At 37.7% G+C, this 27,592-nt stretch overlaps 1 protein-coding gene across 1 annotated transcript; it reads right to left on the bottom strand.

Annotated features, from left to right (window-relative positions):
- Positions 1–1,386: 1,386 nt before the first annotated feature.
- On the bottom strand, positions 1,387–26,215 carry LOC120207870. The gene is made up of 8 exons (XM_039207283.1): positions 26,098–26,215; positions 25,760–25,973; positions 25,385–25,508; positions 24,945–25,285; positions 23,627–24,685; positions 23,434–23,533; positions 1,917–2,119; positions 1,387–1,673 (listed from the first exon to the last, which is right to left on the bottom strand). The coding sequence occupies exons 1-8, from the start codon at positions 26,166–26,168 to the stop codon at positions 1,590–1,592; spliced, it is 2,196 nt and encodes a 731-aa protein (XP_039063214.1). The 5' UTR covers positions 26,169–26,215; the 3' UTR covers positions 1,387–1,589.
- Positions 26,216–27,592: the final 1,377 nt, after the last annotated feature.

The raw sequence follows: 27,592 nt of genomic DNA, 5'->3' as shown, positions 1-27,592 counted from the left end.
CCTAACACTACTAGTATAATTTGTTTTGTTACTATAATTTATGTGATTATAATTAGGGTGCGTTTGATTTACTGAATGTAAAATTATTAGGGGAATAAAAGATTATTGAGGAATAAGATTACTAAGAACGTTGTATTTTGTGTTTGGTTGGTTTAGCAAGAACGTAAGATTATAGTATTTGGTTAAAAAAATAAAAGATTATTCGAATGTATATTTTACGAAATTATCCTTGTTATATATTTGTTTTTTAACAAGTTGAATTCTACTATAATATTACTATAATTAATTTATATATTTTCTTTAAAAATTTTAAATTTATAAAATTTATATAATTTTTTTTACAACATTGAAAAATTAATAGGTTTAATGAAAGGATAAAATTTTATTTTAACCCCTGAACTTCATATAAAATTTTAATTATAGATTTTTAAATCTAAAATAGTTTAAGGATAAATTTGTTGGATAACCTTCGTAGAATTTTTATTATTCAGCGACAGAAGAAGAATATTTTTGAAGAAAAAAAATTTAAGGGCATTTTAATTCAAAACATCGGTAATTCAACAATACCTAAAGGAAGGGGTAATCACATTCCTGATAATATATCCCAAAAAATTCACTATTGGTAAAAAGATTACCGGGAATAGGATTACTGGCCAACCAAACGGGGAATGAGAATTCCATTCCCCTGGTAATTTCTTATGTCGTGAACCAAACGACCCCATAGGGTAATATATACAAATAGTCTCCCGATTATGTTATGTTACTTTGTTGAGACTCCGACTACCAAATTCATCATTTTCCGTTAAAAAATTGATGGCACTGTGAGTTGAATTAGTATGTTGTTTGAGATATGATAAAATATGATCCTATAATCTCAAACAACTATAATATATCAGACAGTAGATTAACATCTCAGACTGTCGTTAATTTTTTAACGAAAGATGACGAGTTTAGAACATAATGAATAATCAACTAATCATTTTGTAACATTTAATAGTTAAGAGACTTAACAAAGCAAAATCATATAATCATGGGACCATTTGTATACTTTACCCTTATAATTATTTTATCATTATTTTATGCAATAATTAATGATAATAAGTTAAGAGTTATCCACTTACACAATATAAAATATTTTTAATTTTACTTATTTTTATTTTTTTAAATGAATATCCTATTATTTCTTATTGTCAATCTTAACTGTCCATTTTTACTCATTTAATAATCGTCATATATTTTAGTTTAGAAGTAATTATCGATATCCAATCTATCGAAAAGTTTTTGATTTCCTTCTTTTTATTTTAACTTTCTCTAAATCAAATAGGTCTTATAAAATAGATGTTAGACAAGAGATGCCAATTTTCTTATAATATCCTCCTACCATCTTAAATTTCAATCCCTCAAAATTGACTTCTAAATATCATTTTCATTCAATTTCATCTTTGCTCTCACCAATCATTTGGCTGTAAACTGGACTACCATTTCACAAAGCCTGAAAATGAATACAACCAGTCTATATATCTATGTTTGAGATGGTACAAATTTCTATATTTGCCTCGACTCTTTTCACCATAAAAACGCCGGCAGGTTTAGCCTGGTTCTCGGCTGATCTTCATCCTTTTGGCCACAGGAGACGAGAAAAGCTTTCTAACCGAGGCAACGGGATCGTTAACCTGCAGAATAAAATCTAGGATGATTACTATCCTCTAAAGATGATAAAACTAAGGGTGTTAGTCCAGCAAAAACAAGAGCCTACAAATTTTCTTTTCATTATCATGGATAAGAAACAGTTCCTCAACGAATTGCTTTATGGATTTCGAAACCTTAATGCCATCAACAGATTCGGAAATTAAGTAAAACTGAGGATATACTTCCATTTCAGATCCATTACTTGGATAAGTAACATTTTGAATTACCTTAATCATGGAGGCAAATGGAGGAGGAGAACGCGCCGGTGAAGAACGAGGACAATCATTCCCACATAGCAAAGCAGATAATGTTTGTTGCCATCCGGGTGCCCCGCCACTCATCGATGCAATCCATGGACAAAAATGCCTGTGCTGCCTGATTGGATCAAACTCTGATGTTTTATCCATGTGCAGTTGCTTTAGATCCTTTCCTGGAAAATGGAGGAACATTAGTTGATCACCCCTTGTAGTTCAACTGACAAAACTCGTGAAATCGGAGACAGGAATATAAAAAATGCAAATACCACAGAGCCATAAACCAGATATAACTTACATATCAAGAAGATATATTTTTATTACCAATCAGCTAGATGACAAAGTCCTACTGAGGAATTAAGAGAAGGGGAATAAAAGACCAGTAGCACTGAGAAAAATCGAAAAGCTCCGAGCTGCTCCAAAAAAAGGTTTAAAGTACAACAAACATACTTGGGACATTATTACGGAAGCAAAAGAAAAAGAAAAAGAAAAAAATATTGAATTCTAACTTGTGGCAACATTATACAAAAGGACACTATTGCAGGTTAAAACTATCAAGAGAGGTTAATGTCAACGAATATAAATGTGCCATCCCAGTGGCTATGAAGTGTTTTGAGTGCAAACATGGTTCATTATTGCCTAATTATCCTTGGATCCCTGTCCTCTATCAGTCCATTATGGACTTTAAACCCTTATGTTGCAAATTCCAAGATGAAAATAAAATAAATAGAAATGATATTAAACCCCATCACCATAATCTGAAAGCAACTCCAGAAGATAGTCTAAACTACCGACATCAACATGATTATTCCTTCCATGTAAGAACATTGTTGCTCACTTTGGGCCTTAGTGTACTAGGAAAGTTGAGTATGGAAACAAGAAGGCTTATATAACAAATATGTATCAAAAGTACATCATCTTTTTAATTGAAGTACCTAAAGTATTTTTGGTCAAAATAAGTATCTAAAGTTATATTTTTTGTCAAAATAGGCACCTAAAGTATTTTATGTCAAAATAGGTACCTAAACTATTCAATCTTTGTCATCGAAGTTCTAAAAAAGTTGACATGTGGCATTAATTAATGAATACTTTAGGCATTTAGATGAAAACAATTGAATACTTTAGGTACTTAAGTTAAAAAGATGATATCCTTTAAGTACTTATTTGTTGTATAAGCCAAACAAGAATCACTTAATCACACTAACAGAAAAATAGAATTTTCACAGAAAAGATACCGTTAAGGCAAAAATATAAATTAACATCCTAATTTAACTTCTGAACATAAGATAAGAAGCATATTCCTCCAATCGAAAAAGCGTATGTAATTTGACTTCATAATCAAAAAACAATAATCGGTTAAAAGCATAGCAGCATAACCCTAAACAAAGGGAACTATTTAACAACATAGAAAATATTAGGGGGAAAAACAGGCATATTGACAGTATAACTTTCATTTTTTTTTATAAGAAATGGAGGTCTCGTTAAAACCCCCTTCATAATTTCTAGAACACCATAGGGTATTCCAGTAAACAACAGAAGGAGGAAAAGAATGCCTCAAATTTTATTAATTAAAAGAACAATACAAAGCATATAAGTACAACCAAACTTTTAACCCAATACAGTAAACATAAAACAAAAGATGAGAAAAAACAAAACCCAATCAAAACTCCCTATCTTAACCTATTCCTGCCTTAGCTAAAACGTCTGCCTCTAAATTTGCTGGCCTAGCTATCCAACATCACCATGACGCTTGAATAGTTCCCAAATAGCTCTTCTAGAAACCCTTCTGCTGAGATTATCGACAAAAACCACCTATTCTGAACCACTAGAAAGTGCAAAGACTCTATGACTTTTTGCTTCAGTGGGGAGCGAATCGACTCTAGACATTTTTTCATCATCCTTATTTCTATTGATTTGCTCCTGCTTTCTGTCTCAACAGCATAACTTTCATTTTATTTTTAATTTCTTGGTTTGATAATTTTTGTTACAAGGCCATCATCAAACTAAAATTGAGGGTATTTTAATTTAAATGATTTTGTTGAGGCTTATTGATCTTGTTAAGCATATTTATGAACCAATTGATAAATAAATGGAAAGGATGGAAACATAGTTGGATGGTACCTGTCATGAGAGAAAGCGCGAGAGTAAGTGAAAGAGAGAGAGAGAGAGCAAGAGAATTCGAAAGGACAATCTCCCTCCGGCGAGGAATGGACAATATTCGTGGATAATCTGAGCAAGAGTGTTACAAGGAAAGTGTTAAGAGAACTCTTCCATTACCATGGTCCAACCGTGAGGGTTTTTATTCCGAGTGTTATGAACAAACCAAAGTACAAAGCTTATACTTTCGTTTTTGTCCAGTTTGCTAATGAGTCTGGTATGAGGAATGCTATTGCGAATGTCAATGGTTCGTGGATTGATGGGAGGAAAGTCTCTGTGGGGGTTGCTAAGAATCAGAAGGTTCGGAAAGTAGTGGCCAACGCAGGTAATGTCCAGGTGGAAGCAAGAAAGTCATCTGAAGGTGGAAGGTTGATCAGAAAGAGAGTAGAGTCTCCGAGGAGTTTAAGGGATGATAGATCTTACAAAGAAGTGGTGGTCTCGGAAAAAAGGTTGGGGGGTGAATCTGGGACAGTGGTGGACAAAGGGGATAATCGGTAGGTTGCTTCAGGGTTGAGGAATGTTTGGGAGATGTGTATCCCTCCAAAAGAGTCGAGTTGGATGAAACATTCTTTAACAGGGATCATAAAATCTTCCTTTGAGCTGGAACTGGTGCAGAAGGCTCTTTCCAGTGATGGTCTCGAAGCAAGGGTCGCTAGTTGGGGCTACGCGTGGAATTAATGTATTATCACCTTCAGATCGATGGAAGTATTATCGGAGACGTGGGAAAAGAAGATGAGTTGTCTTTCTGGTTTGAATGGCTGGCTTCACTTCTGAATGATGGAGTTCCATTAGCGTACTGCTCGATTGAACTTCATGGAATCCCTCTATTGTGCTGGCATGAGTCATTCTTGGAGAGGCTTGCTGGAAAGTGGGGGTCGCTAGTATGCATTCAAGAGTCTACCAAGTATAGAGAGGACTTGTCGACGGCACGATTGCTGGTGAGAGTGGCAAGTCCATTCGACGTTCCGAGTGTGATTACTCTAGGTTCTTATGGGAGATCATTCAAGGTGAGAATTAAGTTGGGTTCGGTTTTTAAAAAGCCATGTGATGTCATGGGGAAGTCGTCGGAAAGAGTTTCAGATGATGGATGGTATGAAGGTTCATCGTCGGAAGATCTAGGCGGCAATCGAAACGAGCTGTTTGAAGTGGAAAATGAACAGTCACTCGAGGAGCCAACAAACAAGGTGGACATGTTGCTTAAATAAAGGAGAAATGCTATTGAGGAGGATGCTTTGGGTCAATAATCATTGCTGCCGGAGAAAGGAAATGGTGATATTAATGACCAGGGGACAATCATCCTCAGTAATATAAGAGAATTTATATGTGAATATGCGGGTTTGGGTTTGAGGAAGGTGGTGGATTCGAAATATAATGAACAGCCCCAATCAGTTGATTCAGATGAGCCCATTACTCCTAATTTTAGGATTTGTCCTAAAGGGTCTGTAGTAAACATAACCCAATATGGGTTTCCTAAGGAAAATGATATTGGGGCCCATTCACAAGTGGACCTGGAGCCAGATGGACGTGGGAAAAGTCTAGTGAAGCCATCTTTAGTGAGGAAATTAGGTGGGAGATCTTTGAGGGATTTTGTTGCGTCCCTTTCTAAAGGAGTGGCAGGTGGTATTCTCAGCCTTTGGGCTGAGAGTTGGTTTGAGATGAAGGAACAATTTATATTTAGTAGGTTTATAGTAGTGAATGGGAAGTTTAAAGACAATCTTGGGGACTGTTGCTTTGTTAATAAGTATGGCCCGGCTGTGGAATCAGAGAAGGAGGCTTTATTTGAAGTGTTAGATTTTTTAGGACAAGTGGATTGCCCAGTTTGTGTGGGAGGGGATTTTAACGCATATTTGAACGAGGATGAGAAGGAGGGGAAGTCACAAAATTGGAACTTGATGAGGTTATTTACAGATTTTGTGTTTCTGGTGAAGTTGGTCAATTTACCTTTAGCTGGAGGTAGCTTTACGTGGTGTAACAACAGGAACTCTCATTCCTACGTTAGACTGGATCGTTTTCTGATGGATTCCAATTTCTTAGTAGCTTTTTGGGACATTATTCAAATATTACTTCAGAAGTCGTTATCAGACCATAATGTTATTTTACTGGAAAGCTGCGAGACTAATTGGGGGCCAAAACCGTTCAAATTGTTCAATTATTTGATGGAAGAGAAGGATTTTCAAGAAATGGTGGTGTCGTCGATCAGTGAGTTGAAGAAGGATAAAGAGAGGATGGGAATTGTGAATATGCTAAAAGAAGTTAAGCAAAGGATTAAGAGCTTGTCTAATAACAATCACTTGAAGCTGATGAAAATGATTTCAAAGTTGGAGAAGGCCATCTCGGAAATGGAGCTAGCTGTTTAGCAAGGATCTAATTCTGTTTCGATGGAATCAATGGTGAGAGAAAAGTAGAGAGAGAAAAGTTGAAAAGGAAAATAGATTTCGGCGAGGTCTGGAAGGCGTTTGTCGATAATCTTAGCAGGAGAGTTTCTCGACGAGAGCTTAGGGATATTTTTTCGTCCCATGGAATTGTGGAGAGAGTTTTCATTCCGAAAGAAACCAAAAATCCAAAATACAGATTTTCCACTTTCGCCTTTGTTCAGTTTGAGAGGGAATCTTGTTTGAAGAGGGCAATCGATATGTTGAATGGTTCACTGATAGATGGGAGAAGGATTTCTATTGGAGTTGCAAAATACAATGATGTTCGTCCAAGGAATGTGGTAAAGAAGAGTCCAGTTAAATTGGTTCAAGATTTGTCCACAGCAGGACCCTCTAAGTTGAAAGAGGCAGATTTATCCAGTAGGAGTGTTAGAGATGACAGAAAGTACAAAGAGGCTTTACTTACTGAGGATACGAGGATGAATGCATTGGAGTTTAGGGAGAAATATTCCGAAGGGAGTCTTAGGGAGAAACCTAGGAAGAGTGTTATGGAAATGTATATCCCATCCGAGGGTCAGAGTTGGGTCAGAAGATCTTTAACGGGGATTATTAAGCTCTCTCTTGATTTTAAGTCAGTTAAAGAGTTTTTCATTAGGAACTGTTATGAAGTTCAGATTGCTGGTTGGGGTTATTCCCGTAATTCCTGTGCTATCATCTTCAAATCTCAAGAGGTGATGACGGAGGCATGGACAAAGAAGAGAGATGAAATAGGCTTTTGGTTTGATAGATTAGCCCCTTTACTGAATGAAGGAGTGCCAATGGCTTTCTGCCAACTCAAGTTAACTGGGGTTCCTCTGTTATGCTGGGATGAATCATTCTTGGTACGAGTTGCTAGGAAATGGGGGAATATGGTAGAAATCCATGAGTCCACTAAGAACAGGGACGATCTCACGTCTGCAAGAATTCTTATGAGTTGTTATTCCTTTTGATGTTCCAGAATTCATTACTCTTGGTTCCTATGGTAGATCGTATAGAGTTACCATCAAAGTAGGATCGCCCAGTGAAGATTCAAATCCTTTTTTCAAATTTTCTCCGATGGCCGGAGTAGTCGGGGAACAGTTTAGTGAGATGGGGTCTGAGGAAGGCGATAATAGGGAAAAGTCAGATTATGAGGAAAGTTCAGTCAAATCAACTGAGATATTCAGACAAAAGGTTGACTTGTGGATTGATTAGGGCATGTCTTTTGGCTCAATAGGTACTGATGGGGAAAAGCACTTTCCAAGACTTTCTAAACATGGGAAAAGCATTAATAAAGGAGTGTCAGATGATCAGAACGTTGGGAATATCAGAGGTGACTTTGCAGGTCTGGGTATCAGATTTTCAAATAGTTCGGCTGATGGGCCGGAGGCCCAATCTGATGACATTGCACTGGCTGGATTGGAGGCTTCTAACATAATTCCTTCTGGGCCAGCTTATACAATCAATAAATTTGGTAAATTGGTTCAGAATAGGGGAATTGCAGAAGCTAGCTGTGCTAGAAAACAATATAAGGGGTACTGTTCTATTCCAGGTTCGTCAGGCAGCACAGATTGTGAGGTTAAAAAAGCTAACTCTAAGCTGATAGTCCCTAATTCAGAATTATCAAAGAGTTTCTCTAGGGGTAAAAAGATGGTTGTGCATAGAAGTTCCCTTTCTACAAAAAGTGAGCCTTTTCAGAGGAAAATGGCCAGCTTCAGAAGAGTATACAGAAGATGTAAGGAGAGGAACTACTGGTATAGGAATGACCAAAAAAGGAAATAATGGTACAGAGGATGATCTAGGTCCAAAGCAGTCTAACGATCAGGTTTGCAAGAAGGTTCAACAGATTTCTACAACAACAGAGACTAATTTACAGGGCAGTGAGGATCCAAATTCTGTGGATAAAGTTGGTGTCAGTAGATTGGTTGGAGAGCCTGAGGGTTGTGCTATGAATAAACATTTGTCTAACTACAATTCTGGCATTTCTAAGAGAAGGGCAAAAAGAATTCTAGTCAGAGAAGCTCTAGAACATGTCAGTATTTGTACAGCTTCTTCTTCAGGTTTCTCGGAGCTTTGGATGAAGCAGTAACTACATGGCAAGTTAGTCAGATTCTGGGGGTTTCTTTTACACAGGGGAAGGAACCTTTCTTTGATAAAATCATTGAGTTAGAGAAAGGGCTGAAGATGGCAAATTGAGTTGCCTTTTTGGGAAATCATATTCTTCATCAGTTAGTATGAAGGACAAACTAGCCATAATTTCATGGAATGTTAAGGGTTTAGGAAAAAGAGAAACAGAGAGCAGTTCAGAGATTAGTCTCTAACTCTCATCCTTCTTTTCTTTGGTTACAAGAAACTAAAGCAAAGAAGATACAAAGGTCTTTTTTTAGAAGGAATGGATTGAATACTTTTTTTATAGGAAGTTAAGGCCTCGTTAAAAACTCCCTTCATGATTAACGGAACACCAATTGGTGTTCCATAATCAGCGGAAGGAGGAAAAGAGTGCCTCATAATTCATTAATAAGTAAAAGATTACATAATGTTTAAAACAAAGAAGCCCCTTACAAAAACAACCCGAAACACACCAAAGAACACATCTTTCACTCGATTAAACAATATCCCAACCCAACAAACAATAACTACCCAATACCAGCCTTAGCTAAGCTATCAGCTTCTTTGTTTGCCGTTCTGTCAACCCATCTGATAGCTCCTTCCAAAACTCTTATCATGGCAACAATATCTTTGACTAGATGAAGGAAAACACCAGGACAACTATATAAATTCTTAACCCAATCCACAACAAGTTTGCTATCAGATTCAACAATCCATCGATTCTTAAACCTCTGAAGAATATGCTCAAAGATAAGTACACCCCTCTTGATGGCAACAAGCTCCAGAAAAGTTGGAGGGCCTGGATCTACAGATTCTTTAAAAGAACCCATAATCTTACCAGCCTCATCTCTTAGTAAACCACCCACACCGCTCTTTCGCCAATCATTGCAAACTGCTGCATCTACATTCAGTTTTAGAAAACCCTTTGGAGGAGGAATCCAACACACAATTTTAGTACCCGAATTTCTGGAAGAAGAACAAAAATCTGCAATAGATGGATCACTTATCAGGGAGTCTTTAGTAATAGTAACCTCGTTGAACTTAGCTAAGAACCAAGAAGCAAGCCTTAGCCTAGCCATGAAAAATAACTCAATGTGATCCAAAGACCTTCCTTCAAACACCACGACATTCCTAAATTTCCAAATGGTCCAAAGCACTACCCCCGGAATTAAGGACCAAATAGAAGAAGAAAACATCATGTCATTCCAAGCAAGTAAAAATCCTTGTGCATTTCCATGAAGGATCAAACTAATATTCCAAAAATTCAAAAACTTATTCCATAGGGACCATGCCACCGTACTAGAGAAAAATAGAAGAGGAATAGATTCAATCTCTCTTTTACACAACGGACAAGAAACATCAACAATCCCCGAAACCCCTCTTTTTTGAAGCTTAAACTTAACTGCCAATTTCTGATGGGCTACTTGCCACATAAAATTTTCTATTTTAGAAGGCACCAACCCCTTCCAAATACATTTCTCCCAGAAACTATCTTTTACCGATTCAACAAAACAAGTCTTCATACAAGAATTAACAGTAAAAATACCTTCCCCATTCCCTCTCCAAATCAGACCATCTCTTGAATCTTGGGATGGGCTGAAATTATGAATGATGGCTAGAAAATTAGAAAACTGTTCTAACTCCCAATCACATAGGCTTCTTCTCAACTGGACATACCAAAACCACCCCAATGAATTGAACTCACCAAATTCCTTAATTATCCCAAACTGATTCAATGAAAGAGCATATATCCTCGGGAAAATAGTCTTCAAAGGATGATCAAGAGCCCAAATATCTACCAAGAACCTGATTCTCTCCCCATTACCCACTTTGACTTGGAACATGCTACGTATCTTGGCACCAAACTCATCCTCTTTAAAATGATTATTAACCACCGATTTCCAAATCCAAGAAGCATTTGTAGGATATTTTTTAGAGAAAGAAATCAGATTATTGTCCTGATTATATTTGGAACTTATCAACCTCTTCCAAATTGATTCACTGTCATTAGCAAACTTCCAAAACCATTTTTCTAATAAGGCCCTATTCATAAAATTAAGATTCGGCACACCCAAACCACCACAACTTCTTGATTTACACACTGTTATCCAGTTGACCCGGTGTATTTTCTTATATTATGCCCCTCCTCCCCACAAAAAATTGGCCATGATGGATTGCAACTTAGTATTCACTGCTGCTGGAATTTTAAACATAGACAAATAATATGTAGGCAAGGAACATAATACTGATTTTAATAAAATCAGTCTCCCTGCCAAAGAAAGAGTTTTTTCCTTCCAACCCGACAGTTTCTTGAAGAATTTCAGCACAACCGGATCCCACAGAGCTGAAGAGTTCTTTTTTGCTCCAAGCGGCAGCCCTAAATAATCAGAAGGGAAAGTACCAATTGCACACCCAAGATCCCCCGCCCACTCCTTGACCTCTTCATCGGTAATATTAATGCCAAATAACTTACTTTTGCTTAGATTAAGCTGTAGACTGGACATAATTTCAAAAACCCTTAGAACTCTCTTAACATTTAAAATATCCGTCTTAGAGGCATTACAAAAAATAATAAGATCGTCTGCAAATTGCAAATGGGATAGCATGTAAGAACCTTCTTCTTTGCCGACAACCAAACCATTAAACAACCCCGAAGATACCGCCTTGAGAAGCAATTGATTAAGTAGCTCTCCTATAAAATTAAACAATAATGGGGAAAGTGAACAACCCTGTCTATGACCTCTTAACATTGAAAATTCCTTTGTAGGCACACCATTAACCAACACTGAAACTGATGTTGTGGTCACACACTTTCTTATCCAGCTGCACCATTTTATGCCAAAACCCATTTTGTCCCTTACTTTGAAAAGAACATCCCAATCCACTGTATCATAAGCCTTCCGAAAATCTACCTTAAACACACAACCCTTCAAGCCTTTCTTTCTCCAAAAATCTATTCCTTCATTAGCTATAAAAGAACAATCCAAGATTTGTCGACCAGGAGTAAAAGCAAATTGTGAAGCACTAATGACATCGTTCATGCAACATCTCAACCTTCTTGATAGACATTTCGAAAGGATCTTATACAATCCACATACTAAACTAATAGGTCTGAAATCATCTAAGCCCCCAATGTTTGAACCCTTAGGGATGAGGGATATGAATGTGTGATTAATGCCATGCTCCCAATTTTTTCTCAAGTAAAAATTATGAAAAAATTTCAGAATATCAAATTTCAATGTGGACCAAAACCTTTTGAAAAATCCCATGTTAAACCCATCCGGCCCTAGTGCTTTGTTGCTATCACATGAATTCAAGGCCTCCCAAACTACTTCTTCCGTAAACCTCTTCTCTAAGCTTGTACTCTGCTCTAAAGTTCTTCTCGAAAAATTCAGCTTGATATCTTCCACTTCCAGGGTAGACTTGAAATTAAAAGTTTCAACAAAATGATCACGAACACTTGCCTTGATGAGAGTCGGGTCATAAATGATTTCATCTTTCACTTTGAGAGCATTTAAAGAATTCAACCTCCTCCTAATTGAAGCACAAGTATGGAAAATTTTGGTATTTCGATCACCTTCTTTTATCCATTTCACTCTTGAATTTTGAATCCAAACTTGCTCCTCAATCCTGTATAACTTCCACAATTCTGATCTTAAATACCGCAATTCTTCAACATTGTCTGTACCCCTTACTACCTGTTGTGACTGAGGATTCTGCTCTAATTGGTGAATCTTCCCTTCTAAAGCAGAAATGGTTGAAGCTGGAAACTGATCTCTCCTTCCAGACCAACTTTTAATAGCTGATTTTGAACTTCTAATGATGCTCAGAATACCTGCTTTTCTATTAACTCTCTTACAATCTTTAATAGCTGTAACAACCTGCTCATCAAACCCATCCTCATTCATCAAATAGTTGAACAACCTGAAAGGTTTTTTACCCAAATTATCACCCCCTGTCTGAAGCAATATTGCATTATGGTCAGAAATAGATCTCGGAAGTAGGAGCTGGGTGATATCCGAGAATGCAGATGAAAAATTAATACTCAGCAGAAACCTATCCAATCTGACAACAGTAAGATCTTCCCAATTGTTACCCCAAGTAAATCTTCCCCCCGTTAATGGAAAATCAATTAAGCCCGAATGATGAACAAATTGCCTAAAAATCTCCATCGAATTTCTGTTTTGTGCTTTTCCATCCTTCTCATCTTTTGTTAAATAAGCATTAAAATCCCCTCCTACACAAAAAGGAATACTAATACCATTAAAAAACAAGCTGAACTCTTTAAAAAATCTGCTTTTTCTTCCTCCACCGAAGGTCCATATACATTAATAAACCCGCACTGAAATTGATTCATTTTGAACTTTCCTAAAATAGCAATAAATCTCCTATGAATCTGCCCATCTTCTACCTCAAAAACATTGTCATCCCAACAACTAAGTAATCCCCCTGAAGAACCTTCTGCTGGCGATTCAACATACCCTTGAAGATTGTTCAGTCCACTTCTTCTCAAAAAAGACCTTGGACATGCCTCCAATTTTGTTTCTTGCAAAAAGAGAAAGGATGGTTTCTTCTCGGAAACTATATTTTGAACAGCTCGCTGCTTTCTTTTTTCCCCAAACCCCTGACATTCCATGACAATATTACTATCTTTGTTTTCATGGTAATATGCTAATACCAATCTCCTCCCCAGCTTGACAACCTACTCAACTGACCCCACTCAAACCTTCCTCTAATTTCATGATTTTATCCAAGAAAGCTTCCTTCCCTTCCTTAAATGATATACCCAACATCTTGCTAACTTCCCAAGTTGTAAGAGCTTCTTTTAAAATCGAAGTAAAAGCAGTGGATGAAATAGGGGAAACACTAACCTTTTCTAAGGCATCCTTAATCAAAAATCTTTGAATTCTCCTTTTAGATCTTCTAATCCCCACATCTTCACAATTCTCTTCTGAGTTTTGATCATCCTCTGGAAATTCAGATTGTGCATATCTTAAAATGACAGCATTTTCATTCTGTTTGATTGAACCACCCTCTGTTTGAGATAAGAAATCCTGCTCACTACTTCGCCAAATGTTCCTCACCCGAGATCTTTTTTTTTGATAGAATAAGGCCTCATTAAAACCCCCCTTCTTATCCTACGTGTTACAAACATAACATGAAGGACATTGGAAGGAGGGAAAGAGTGCCTCTAACTTTTATTAATGAGAACAATAATACACCTCCTCACCTAACAACAACTTACAAAACAGAACAACCATGATACTGAAAGCAAAACACCCTAATACACCCTAAATAGTAACAACCGAGACATAACACCTTAACAATTACACAATCCTAAAGTCAACCTATGCCAGCTTTAGCTAATTCATCCGCTTCCCAATTAGCTGCTCTCGAGATGTGCCTTGTGATAATACCCTTCCTCTCCACAGTAGAAGCTATATCCTTCTTCCCACCGGAGCACTTTTCATAGAAATATTCTCTGTTGGACGATTCTGAAAAACACCCCCCACAATTAACAAATTATTACATTCTGCAGACCTCACATTAGCTGAATTCAATGTTGTAAAATTAGAACCACCCTCCACTATTATTTTACTAGATTGAATCCCCTTATTTGCTGCTTCCTTCGGACTGCTTGGATGAATGAAACACTGATTATTTAATGGAAACTGAAGTCCAGATATGAGAACTGTTGGACCCTTAGGAATTAACTTTTTTATTGGGGAAATGGGCTCACTACTATCATCTGTTTGGGCCTGAGAATTACCATTTGAATTATTCAAATTTCTTAAACCCAAACCTGCAAACTCTCCCTTTTTAAAACTCCCAATACTGTGCAAATCTGACATCCCTTCATTAATGCTTATCCCATCCTTGCTTCTTCTAGGAAACTGATATCCTCTGTCAAATTCAACAAAAGCGGAAGTAGTTCCCTGCTCCATCCAGCTATCAACTCTCTTACGTGCTTTCTCAACCAACCGAACAATACATGTCTTATCAGTTGACTTTGAGCTGTCAACTTTCATCTCCGACGACTCTGATGCAGTTTCACTTTCATAGGAAAAATTTTCCGTCATGGAACTGGAGAAAAAACCAGAATAGATAGAAGTCGAACCCAGCTTAATTTTCACCTTGTAGGACCTTCCATACGAACCTAAAGTGATAACTTCCAGAACATCAAAAGGGCTTGCCACCCTAATCAGAATTTTCACAGCCGAGAGATCCTCCATGTTTTTTGTCGAGTTCTGAATACCATCTACGATCCCCCACCTCCCCGCTAGCTTTTCTAAAAAATCTTCTTGCCAACATAGTAATGGAACACCATAGAGCTCCACCAAACAAAAAGCCATTGGCATACCTCCTTCATTCAACAGAAGTTCCAGTCTATCAAACCAGAAGCATAATAGCTCACTCCTTTTCATCCAAGCCTCCTTCATCTCCTCGTCTGACTTAAATATAATGACACAAGATTTCCAAATGTGACCCCAGCTTGCAATATGGACTTCGAAACCTTCTTTGGCTAAAGCGCTTTGCACCAACTCCAAATCAAACTTTTGTTTAACAATGCCCGTGAGTGATCTTTTTACCCAGGATGATCGATCAGAAGGAATATGCATCTCCCAAATATTCTTCTTTCCTTCCCCCTATCTGAAGCATCATTTTTATTCTCTACATCTTTCAAAGCTCTTCTATGCGGGATGTTCACCAACAAAGCATCCTTATAAGACCTATCATCCCTTATGCTTCTTGTGTGCTGAGCTCTCTCAGTAAAATTGGTATTTCCTTCTGTTATCTTCTTTGAAGCACCAGCTAGAACCTTATCTGACCCTCCATACCTTGAACGATCTTTCTTATATTTTGCAACTCCAACAAATATTTTTCTCCCATATAACCATATCCCATTTAAATTTTCAACTGCATTCCACATTCCTACTTCATTACCAAACTGAACAAAGGCAAACAAGTAGGATTTATACTTTGGTTTGTTCGTCTCATTTGGAATAAAAACTCTAACCACATGACCTTGAGAAAGAAATAAATCTCTCAACTCTCTTCTAGAGACTCTCTTGCTAAGATTATCAACGAAAACCGTCCAACTCTCACCGGAAGGGGATTGACCTTTCTCTCTTTCTCTCCCTACTTGATTGACTCTCTCTCTCATATTTTCTCTCTAACACAGATATCTTTCACATTACAGCTAAACTATTGAGAAAAAATATCAGTAAGATCTGGGTTGACAAGTGTGCATGGATTGAATTGAATACTTTTCAGGGGGTTATCGAATCTCCAGCTACTGGTTCCTCAGGGGGGTTATTATTTTGATGGGATGACAATGTGTTTGATATGGAAAATCACAGCATTAACAGAAGATTCATTGCGGTTGTAGGGAAATTCATACTTAATCAGTTCAGAAGTGTTCTCATCAACGTTTATGGTCTTTCAGTGGAAGAAGAAAAAAAAAAGTTTTTTTGAAGAACTTAGCATGTTCATTTCTGGACATAATCTACCGGTTTGTGTTGGAGTGGACTTTAATGTTTACTTCTATGAGGATGAGAAGGTGGGCAGAGCTCAGAACAGATTCTCTATGAGAATTTTCTCTCAGTTTATTCAGTCTTCAGGTCTAATTAATTTGTCATTGAATGGGGGAAGGTTCACTTGGTGCAATAACCAAGATGATCCAACTTTTGTTAGGTTGGATAGGTTCTTGGTGGATGGATAATTTTTGGATGCTTTTCTTGAATTAATTCAGTCTATTATTCCTAAATCTATTTCAGACCACAATGCTATTCTTTTACAAGATGGTGGTGTTGATTGGGGGAAAAAGCCTTTCAGACATTTTAATTATTTGATGGAGGAAGAAGGTTTTGAGGAAATGGTTTGTCATACTATAGCAGATTGTAAGAAGGCTAGGGGAAAAGCTGGAATCCTAAGTGTTCTGAAGAAGTCTAAGGTTGCCATTAAAAAGTGGGCAGGGGAGCTTCAATCTCAGATCTGGAAAAGAGAATTCATAAGCTAGAGGAGGATGTTCAGCAATTGCATGATAGTTCGGTTCAGGGGAAAATCGAGGAGTTAAGTGTTTGCAGATCAGAGTTATGGAGACTCCTTAGAATTGAGGAACAGATTTGGTATCAAAATTCTAGAAAGAAGTGGATTAATGATGGGGATCGAAACACAAGATTTTTCCATACTTGTGCTTCAGTTAGAAGAAAAAGAAATGCGTTGAATGCTTTATTCATTGATGGGAATATCACTCATGATCCAGTTGTTATCAAGGCCACTGTTAAAGAGCACTTTTTAATATTTTCAATAATCGGTCTACTTTGGATGTTGAAGACATCGGGTTGATTTTTCCTAGAATTTCCGTGGATCAAAGCATTCTTTTAGAGAAGAAATTTTCAGAAAAGGAGGTTTGGGAGACTTTGAAGTCTTGTGATAGTAATAAAGCTCCGGGGCCCGACAGATTGAACTTGGGATTTTTTAAAAGGTTTTGGTCTGTTCTTAAAGGAAACATCATGCAATTCTTTCACAGATTCTATGTGGGGAAGGATTGGGAACATGGTATTAACCATACCTTTATCACCCTTATTCCAAAGGGTTCTAACATTGGGAGCCTAGATGATTATGGACCTATAAGCCTAGTAGGAGGGGTATACAAGATTCTATCCAAGTGTCTATCCAGGAGGATTAGAAGCTGTATAGGAGATATCATCAGCCCATCTCAGTTTGCTTTTATACCCGGTCGACAAATTTTGGATTGCTCCCTCATTGCTAACGGGGGCATTGATTATTGGAGGAAGAAAGGGCTAAAGGGTTGTGTTCTCAAAGTTGATTTTAAAAAGGCTTATGACACGGTTGATTGGCCTATTTTGTTCAAGGTGATGGAAAAAAAGGGTTTTGGTTCGACTTAGATAAGCTGGATCAGGAAATGTATCTCTACAGCCTCCATTTCAGTGCTAGTCAATGGGGCTCCAACCAAGGAATTTTCTATGGCCAAGGGTCTAAGACAAGGATGTTCACTCTCACCTTTGTTATTCAATCTAGTAGGGGAGTTGTTGAATCTATTAATACTACGGGCTGTTTCTGAGGGATTATTTTCTGGTTTGACAGTTGGCAAGGAGGAAGGATCTTTTAAGCTCACACACTTACAGTTTGCGGATGACTTAATCATTTTCTGTGGAGCTTCGAAAACACAGATTATGAATGTGAAGAGGGTGCTCAGAGTTTTTGAGGTTATGTCAGGGCTGCAACTAAACCTTAAGAAGAGCAGATTGTTTGGGATTAATATTTCCCAAGATGAGGTTCAGACTTGGGCAGCTTCTATTGGTTGTTCTGTTGGGAGTTTCCCCTCTAATTATCTAGGTCTCCCACTAGGGGCCACTAAGAATGCTTATGTTATTTGGGAACCACTGGTGCAGAATTTTCATACTAAATTAGCGGGATGGAAGGCTGCTATTCTCTCATTAGCAGGGAGACTGGTTTTGATCAAATCGGTCCTTTCCTCACTGCCTACGTATTTCTTGTCTATGTTCAAGATTACAGCTTCAATCCTTAAGGCTCTCAACTCGATTATGTCTAATTTTTTATGGGGAGGGGAGGGGGAAATGGTTCAAAAAAGATTCACTGGGTTAAATGGGATGATGTGTGTAAACCTAAGGATGAGGGAGGCTTGGGAGTTCGAAACCTGACTAGTATGAACAGAGCATTGCTAGGGAAATGGTCTTGGAGATTTGCAAATGAGAGAAATTCTGTGTGGAGGAATTTTATTTGTAGTAAATACAACATTGATTCTTCAAGGTTACTGTTTGATAACAAGATTTCTCCTCAATCTTCTTGGCTTTGGAGATCAGTGGTTAACAATCATTACAAGCAAGATTCATTTGGATCTAAGTTTTGAAGTTTGTGTAGCTTTCATGTTGGAAATGGTAAACTTATTCGTTTTTGGCAAGATAGTTGGGCTGCAGACTATTCGCTTCAGTTTCTTTTCCCTAGACTGTTTTCGGTTGCTTCTAACAGATCTGGCAAACTTTGTGAGTTTGGGGATTTCCTTCCATCTAGTTGGGTTTGGGATGTTTAAGTTAGAAGAAATTTAAACGATTGGGAGGTTGAACAATGGTGCAACTTGGTGAGTATCATCTCTCCCTATTCTTTGTCTAAAGATTCCAGTGATGTTTTACTTTGGAAAGGCAGTGGGGATGGTGTTTTTTCAGTCAGCTCTTGTATAAAAAGTTGTGCTTCAGGCTCAGATGGAGTTTGTTTCTGGAATAAAAATATTTGGAGAGGTTTGGTACCCCTAGAGTTGAATCTTTAATGTGGCAGGTTGTGCTTTGTAAGTTAGTTGTTAAATTCGAAATGATTAAAAGAGGTATTCAAGGTATTGAGGATGATTTTTGCCCTCTCTGTAAATTGGCTGAGGAAAATTCCACGCATTTATTCTTTACCTGTTCGGTTGCATAGTCTTTGTGGAACAAATTTTTAAACTTTTGGAGGTTTAGTTTTGTGTTTCCTGTTGATGCTATAACCTTTCTTATCGCTTGGGATGAGCTGAAAGCTAATTCTACTATTTGGACTTTCATTCTGGGGGCTATCATTTGGACCATTTGGAAGACAAGAAATTTTATTGTCTTTGAAGGGGGAAAGCTTGATCAGATAGAATTATTTTTCTTATCAAGAGTTAGGCTTGCTTCTTAGTTTCTAGATAAGAATAAGGATGTTTCTATTCATAAGGATTCTTTGATTACTGATCCTTCATTAACAGATTCTTACTCGCCCTACAGTTTATTGAAGTTTTCTTCAATCCCGTGGGTACCTCCCCCTGCTGGCTTTTTTAAATTGAATGTGGACGCGGCCATTAGCAATGATTGGAAGAAATCGCGTATAGGAGGTATTTGGAGGAATCATTCAGGTACAGTCCTAGGTTCTTTTCAGGAGTCAGCTGGTCCGAGACCTCCGACTTTGCTGGAACTTAAAGCTATTCAAAGGGGTATTTCTTTCTTTGCTTCTGCTCAAGGGAGGGTTAAAGATAGGCTGATTGTTGAGAGTGATAGCAGGGTTGCAGTAAACTGGATCAACAATGTCGACTCATGCCCAGTTGTTTATGCCTTTGTTGTTAGAAATATAGTTGATAATCTTAGAATTTTGGGGGGTTATTAATTGGGTTGCAAGGACAGCTAATATGGACGTTGATGCTTTAGCAAAGACTGGAATAGGCTAATTTTTTTGTTGTTTGCATTCTAAGTTGTCTTTGATTCCTGTTAGGGTGGGTTTTGTTGGTTGTTGTAAGGGTTATTTCGAAGAGATCTCTAGGCTGTAATTAGTATTTTCTTTAATGAAAATCTAAGGCACTCTTTTCCTTCTTCCGCTGATTAAGGAGCCGTTTTCAAGCTCCATTAATCAAGAAGGAGGTTTTTAATGAGGCCTTCAAATCTTATCAAAAAAAAAATTGTGAAAGCAAATAAGGATCTATGGGATCTGTACAAAAAAGAAGAGCAAATCTGGTTTCAAAAATCCCAGACAAAATGGATATCTGATGGCGATCGAAACTCCAGGTATTTCCATCAGTGTGCGTCAAATAGGGTAAGGATTAATGCTTTAAAGATCTTGAAATTTGATGGCAGCATGGTTTCGAACCCGGATCAGATTAAATCCGAAGTTTTTGGATTTTTCAAAGAGGTATACAATTCGAAGCATACCTTAGAGGTGGAGGACATGGATCTGGAATTTGCGAAACTCTTTGAGGCTCAAGTTTCCTTTCTTGAAAGGAATTTTTCGGACGAGGAAATTTGGGAGGCAATTGCTTTGTCGGAAAGTAAAAAGGCGTCGAGCCCGGATGGGTTGAACATGGGTTTTTTAAGAGGTTTTGGCCACAGTTGAAGGAAGATATAGTTAAGTTTTTTAATGACTTCTATTTGGGGAAGAAGTAGGATAAAGGGGTGAACCATTCATTTATTACGTTGATTCCGAAGAAGTCCAACCTGGTGAGTTTGGAGGATTACAGACCAATTAGTCTTGTTGGAGGCTTATACAAGATTGTGTCCAAAGTATTAGCGAGAAGACTTAGGATGTGTATTGATTCCCTTATTAGCCCAACTCAGTTTGCTTTTATTCCAGGTAGACAGATCCTAGACTGTTCGTTTATAGCCAATGAAGGCATTGATTATTGGAGTAAAAAATGATTGAAAGGTGTGGCTTTCAAAGTGGACTTTAGATTAGCGTATGATGCAGTGGATTGGTCGATTTTGCTGAAAATTATGGAATATATGGGTTTCGGGCAAATATGGCGGTCAGTATTAGTTAATGGATCTCCCACGGAAGTTTTCGAGATTTCTAGGGGTCTTCGCCGGGGCTGTTCATTATTGTCGTTGCTATTCAATCTCGTGGGAGAGTTGCTCAGTCTCTTGTTGTTTAAGACGGTAAAATTGGGGCTCTTTAATGGGTTTCAGATCGACAACTCTAGTAGGTCATTTTTGCTATCACTTCTACAGTTTGCTGATGATTTGTTAATTTTTTGTAATGCGACATAGGGTCAATTGAAGAATGCAAAGAGAGTTGTGCTTATTTTTGAAATGTGCTCAGGGCTTCAATTAAATTTAACGAAGAGCAAGATCTTCGGTATTAATGTGGAAGAACCTATTATCAAAGATTGGGCAACTTCGATTGGTTGTTCGGTAGGTGTTTTTCCGACGAATTATCTTGGGCTTCCCCTTGGTTCCAAGAAAAATTCAGCTAGCCTGTGGGAGCTGATTTGTAAGAGATTTTACAAGAAATTGACGGAGTGGAAAGCAAACACGTTATCTCTTGCTGGCAGGGTTATTTTGGTGGAATATGTGTTAGATGTTCTGCCTATATATTATATGTCACTGTTTCGAATGCCATGCAGTGTTCGAAGGAAGCTAAATTCTTTTCTGGCCAATTTATTATAGGGGGTTCGGCTTAGAGAAATCGAAACCATTGGATTAAATGGTCGACATTGTGTAGTGCGAGGACTATGGGGGTTTGGGTATCATTGATTTAAACCTTATGAATAGGGCTCTTCTTGGGAAATGGGTCTAGAAATTTGGGAATGAAAGGGATTCTTGGTGGAGGAAGGTTATGTGTTGCATGTATAATCTTGATAATAGGTTGATCTCTCTGAATAAAATTGTGCCTTCTAATTCATCTTGGCTTTGGAAGGGTGTGCTCAAAAGGTTTTGGTTGAATGATGCCTTTGGGTCATGTTTCCGTAATCACCTCCAAATTCAAGTGAGGAAGGGAGACTCCATTCTTTTTTGGCATAAGTGTTGGCTGAGCAGTGTTCTTTGAAGGTAAGATTCCCTAGGCTTTTCGCAATCTCCGTTAAGAAGGATGGAGTTATTTCGGAGTATGGTTTTCCCAGCTTAGGGGGATGGCATTGGGATATTCCTTTGAGGAGGAATCTACTCGATTGGGAAGTTGATCAATGGATTGAGTTATTTTCGTTGTTGGGGAATGTCAACATTGGCTCGGGTGGGGTTGATTGCTGCTTATGGCGTGGAAATGGGGATGATTCATTCTCGGTAAGTTCATGTATTAAATTAGTGACTCGTCTGTCCGATTCTGATATGTCGTGGTTGGATTTGGTTTGGATCGGGTTAGTCCCTCCTAAAGTGGAGGCATTTCTTTGGCAAGTTCTCCATCATAAATTGGCCGTTAAAACCGAACTTATTAGACGTGGTGTCAATGGGATTGAGGATAATCTTTGTCTTTTGTGTGGTCTTCAGGCTGAAACTGTTTCACATCTCTTTTTTACTTGCAGTATAGCGTGGGGTTTATTGGTTCACTTTTTGAATTTACAAAATTTGGTTGTTGTTTTGCCTAATAACCCAAAGGATTTTCTGTCCTCTTGGGCACTTTTATGTCTGAAGTCAGTATTATGGAATTATATCCCAGGGGTTGTTTTGTAATCGTTATGGAAATGTCAAAATCATTTGGTTTTTGAGAAGGGAAGCTTGGATCAGACTCTTTTATTTTTCCTATCTAGATATAGAGTGACCTTGTGGTATTTGGAAAAGATTTCTAATCCCTCTGTTTAGCTAGACTTACTTGTTGGGGACCTATCTTTAGTTGATCATTGCATTTCTTCAAAAATAAGTCATCCTCGTCATCTTAGAACCCCTCGCCTGCTGGTTTCTTTAAAGTAAATGTTGACGGGGTTGTTAGCAGGGACTGGAAGAGTAGTGGCATTGGAAGCCTTCTCAGGGATTTTGATGACAAGTTGTTGGGTTCTTTCTCGCTTCCATTCGGTCTTGGCCCTCCATTATTACCAGAGCTAAAAGGTATTCAAGTTGGATTATCTTAGTTTTTGGATTCGGAATGGGGCGATAAGGGTCGGTTAATCTTGGAAAATTATTATGCTAATGTGGTGGATTGGATTAAGGATCCAGGCGATTGTCAGACTTTTGTTTCTTTCCTATTTAAGGATATTGCTAGTTGTGTTAAGGAGTATAATTTGATTGTTAGGCACGTTAAGAGATGCTTTAATTGGGAGGCGGATAGCCTAGCCAAAGCTGGCATTAGGTAGTTGTTTAGTTCTTGATGTTATGTATTATGTGTCACGGGTGAGGGTAGCTTTAGTCCTTTGGAATTGTCTTGTAATTGCTTGGTTGTAGCCTTGGTGTACTTCGTGTCTTAGCAATAAAATTATGGGCACTCTTTTCCTCCTTTCAATATCCGTTAGGTTACTCTTGTAGCTCGACGGTTATGAAGGAGTTTTTTAACGAGGCCTTTTTTCTTATAAAAAATAATAAATAAAAAAATTTCAAATACCATTGAGAATTAAGCTTATAGATTAGAAATGATAATGCCTTAATGCTCACCTTTGTGACAGGATAAGCCCTTATTGTTTTGTGCAGTCTGGACTTCAGCGATCACCCCTTCCTCACTATTGGCACAAGTTTTGTCTTCTCTTGAGGTCATCTTGTATGTGCCATTAACATTTAAATCAGCTTCCAAGCAAGAGGCAATATATGTCGAGTCTTGATTAGCTAAACAAATTTCTTTATTACAGGCTTTCTCTGCTTCTGCAGTTTGTTCTGGATGGCACTTTTTAGATGTAATCAAAACTGATGAATCATTAGTTCCTTCATTTCTAGGGGAAACATTAGCACCTTGGGTCGAAACAGAAGATCTATCATTGTCTACCTTTTCAAGAGAGTTATTACTTTGGCAAGAATCTTGGACTACATTCTGAGAACTCTCTATTTGAACCCCCATATTAGAATCATCAGTACCAGCATAAGGAGAAATTTCTTTTGCAGTGACGTTGGTTCCTTCCAATGGAGTGACATTCCTAGAATTGTCATCTCTTGCACAAACATCATGGTTTGAACGAGGAGACTGATCATTGCTTTTAGAATTACAATCAACTTCTCCATCTTTTTTGCCATTTGAAGTTCTCAACTCTGCCAATGGGACACCTGACTCACTAACACTATTATTACAACAATCTATTTCTCCCTGAAACTTGGATTCTACTGGAGTATTTTCTTGATTACTAAATATCTGATCTCTAAACTCTGGATGATACAAAAATCTAGCACTTAAACTCCGGCCAATAACAGGTAAATGTATTCTTGCTTTAAAGTTTTGTCGTGTTGGTGGCGGACCTCCGGCTATAGTAAATTTTAAATTTGAAGATTGCTCCATAGATGACGACCCACCATTTGAAGGAACACCAACCCCACCATCACAGCCATTCTTTTCATGGCCAGAATCATGGGCTCCAGGATTGACTTCTTCACATCCAAATAATCTGAAGAACTCTACAGGCTGTTGAACAGTGGAGAAAGCCCATAATCCAACACTTGCGCCACAGAGTCTGCAATCTAAAACAACAGATTTGGGATCACACTGCAATCTAAAAGAATTCTCAAAATCTTTATTTGCCTCCAAATTTTCATTTTCATCAGCTGCATGGAAATTGAGACACAAATTTAGTCCATGATCAGCTCCCTGGGGTGAAGTTAAAATTTCAGCATCTTTGGCAAACTGATTCTGACCATCCTTGCAATCAACTACGTACGGTAGTAAACGTAGTTCCCAGCCACTGAGACTTATAAGCTTTTGAGCCTGCGAAATATTCAAATTATTTTGTCTTCAGCATCAACAGGAATGCATAAATGATAAAACCACAATCACCAATGCGGGACATGTTATACTCGTACAATCATAAATTGAAGAAATCATTGGATTATTATCACTCTCTGTTACCAAAGCAGTTGGAATGGAATGAAAACGCAGTACAGGAAAGTTTCAGAAATCAACATGTACATGTACCAGCCCTACTGTACTTGTAATTGCAAACCACAATGAGAAACAAGTTTCGTACCTGATAATACAAGTTAGCAGAATCCACATCAGATCCAAGTTCTATACTTTCTAATTGAGATAACTCAACATTCTCTTTCAGACAATCCACCATTAGGGGTTGTCTGAGAAATTCTTCAAGCTGAGGGCTTCTCATAAATTCAATGGCCGAAGATGAAATTACTGGAAGAGCTGTAAGTTGAAAGAGTGAGTTGGATCTCGCCCGGAATTTTTCAACTAAATCAGAAGGCACAGTGGGAGGAAATTCAGCCAGTCTTTCATCACAGGCATTGTCAATCCAAGGGCAAGACAATTTGTGTCCACTATCCAGCTTTAAGCTAAATACAGAGGCTGCCTTCTCAACTGAAGTGTATAGAAAAATGACATCTAATTTAGCCTTGTAAATACCAGAATTTACGTACTATTTGTTCAAAGTTAAGCAATATTAGATGCAAAACATGCCTTGCTGCCGTGTCCAAGAAGGTGGAGTAGAAAACTGGAGACGTGCTCCGCATGATTCACAGGCCAGAATGTCCATATCCACATTGACCCAACCTCTAGTGGCACAATTCACAGCACTTACCACCTAAAAAGAATGGGAAAACATTATCATCTCTTTATATATGGGTTGAGATTAACTTATTGCTTCTTTTTCCAGCGAATATCTCATCTCCTGCTATTTATCTCGGTTGTCTATTTCCATTCATATAATCCTAAATCTGTGTAAGACTAAAAAAAATTATACTCTGTAATTGGATCATATATATATATATATATATATATATATATAACTTAGGAAAGAGCGGAATCAGATTATAGAGAATATAAAATAGAAACCTTGGGCTTAGCAAACCAAGTCATGGATTTGAAAGTTGATAACCTCCTGAGAAAATCTCCTCTATCCCATGGTCTGCAAATTGGAGATTCACTCGCAACTAAGCAATGCTGCTTCTCTTCCGCTATTAAAGCATACGATGGATTCGGCCGTTTCTTCGATCGTAATAGTCGTCTTTGTTCTCCCGTTCCCGTTTCCAGTGGCGAAGGCGGCAGACTACCAATTAACCACAAACATATTTATAAATAAATAAACAAACAAACAGCGGTTGTAACGATATTTGATACAAAATTCAAGTTTCATCAGCTAGGAGGAAACAAATCAGTAGTTAGAAGGAAACCTGGAGGAGGAAGGGTCTTGGAAGAGCTTGTCCATGATCAAATGAAACCTCTTCTCTGCATCGTCGGCCATTTTTCCTTTTATCGAAGAAACAATATCTTTGCTGTACAAGAAAACGAAACCGAAGAAAGTTGTTTAACCTTTTGCCGGTCCTACAACGACTGGGCTCTTCTAATGTCTAACCATCGGCTTTCTTCTCGCCTAGCATCATTGGATAAGTTCAGGGCCAGGCCGAGAGAACAAAATAATGAAGATAGAAGCGGGTCAATTAGTAGGCCCAAAATAAAAAGGCTCCAAGGATTAGAGACAGAGTAGGGATGGTCGGGTCGGATTTTCAGTCAACCTGACCCGACCTAAAAATATATATCTTTCACTCAAAATTCGATCCAACCCGAGTTTAGGCTTGATTTCACCTGACCCGATTTTTTGAAATAAAACTTGAACCTGAAATAAATATATTTATAAAAATATATTATTTTTATTCGATAAAAATATAGATCTAATTGGAAAAAATATATAGAGGGTTATTTTTATAATTATTCCTAAATATAGAAGGTAAATTTATATTATTTTTTGAGTTAGATATTTTTTACCCTAAACTCAAACCCAAACATATTATCTAAAAAAACCTAACCCGACCCGGACCGAAAATTTTTTATAAAAAAAACTTGATTCGATAGGATCAGATCAAGTGTCTCGTTCTCATCCCTAAGAATACCCTTGTTAATAGATATGAGGACAATTGCCCCCATGATGGTCTAATTACATTCTAGGTCACTAGTTTAAAACTAATTTCAATTAAGCATTTGTCCCCCAAAATTTTTAGTATAATTATTTTCGGGATAGTGTCAATTTTAAAATTAATGGAATTAATCATTGTCCTTAATTACTTAAACCCTTCAATATCTTAATTTTATCATTTAATTACTTTTTAGAACCCTATTTATGTTAAGACTAAATACAAAAATAAGTGTTAACACTTTGTCTCGAAAAATATTTTAGTGCCTAAAAAAAATTTCGCTGAAAATAGGTGTCTCATGTTTCTAACGTTATACTTTTAGGTATCCGCCGTTAAAAATCATCATTAAGTGACACTTGTCATGTTTTTTGTGATTTTGAGAATTTATTTTAAAATAAAAAAATATTTTTTGTAAAAAAACGCACACACCCAGTAAAACCCCAAAAACCTTCCCCCCGTGCCTTCTCCCCTCCCCCACTCCCCTCTTCTATGCCGGCCGACGGTGACCATCATCGGCACTGGCATCGACCCTCGTTGACCTTTCGTCGTAACATGCCACCGTTTGTCAAAGATAAGCGTTCAAAGGTTCATCGATTTTTAAACCACTATCGCAATTCTTTGTTGATTCCGATCGATTTCGATGTCCAGAAGCCACATCGCTACCACCATTCAAACCACCATCCAATTCCGATCAAAATCAAACCATTCGGCAACGACGATGGTGGTCGGAGATGGTTAACGACCATTTTAGGGTTTT

The sequence above is a fragment of the Hibiscus syriacus genome, unplaced genomic scaffold (genome assembly GCF_006381635.1).
Source record: "Hibiscus syriacus cultivar Baekdansim isolate YM2019G1 unplaced genomic scaffold, ASM638163v2 tig00015426_pilon, whole genome shotgun sequence".
In the NCBI taxonomy this organism is placed as follows: Eukaryota; Viridiplantae; Streptophyta; class Magnoliopsida; order Malvales; family Malvaceae; genus Hibiscus; species Hibiscus syriacus.
The sequence above is the reverse complement of the archived record's forward strand: the minus strand, read 5'-3'. Positions and strand labels throughout refer to the sequence as shown.

What these genes read in the sequence shown, in the direction of transcription:
- LOC120207870 (XM_039207283.1), bottom strand. Translation starts at nt 26,168, where the DNA reads ATGGCCGACGATGCAGAGAAGAGGTTTCATTTGATCATGGACAAGCTC. An exon ending in AAACTGCAGAAGCAGAGAAA is followed by an intron (nt 23,534 to 23,626) that starts GCCTGTAATAAA and finishes GGCACATACAAG; the next exon opens with ATGACCTCAAGAGAAGACAA. An exon ending in GGGCTTATCCTGTCACAAAG is followed by an intron (nt 2,120 to 23,433) that starts GTGAGCATTAAG and finishes TCCATTTTCCAG; the next exon opens with GAAAGGATCTAAAGCAACTG.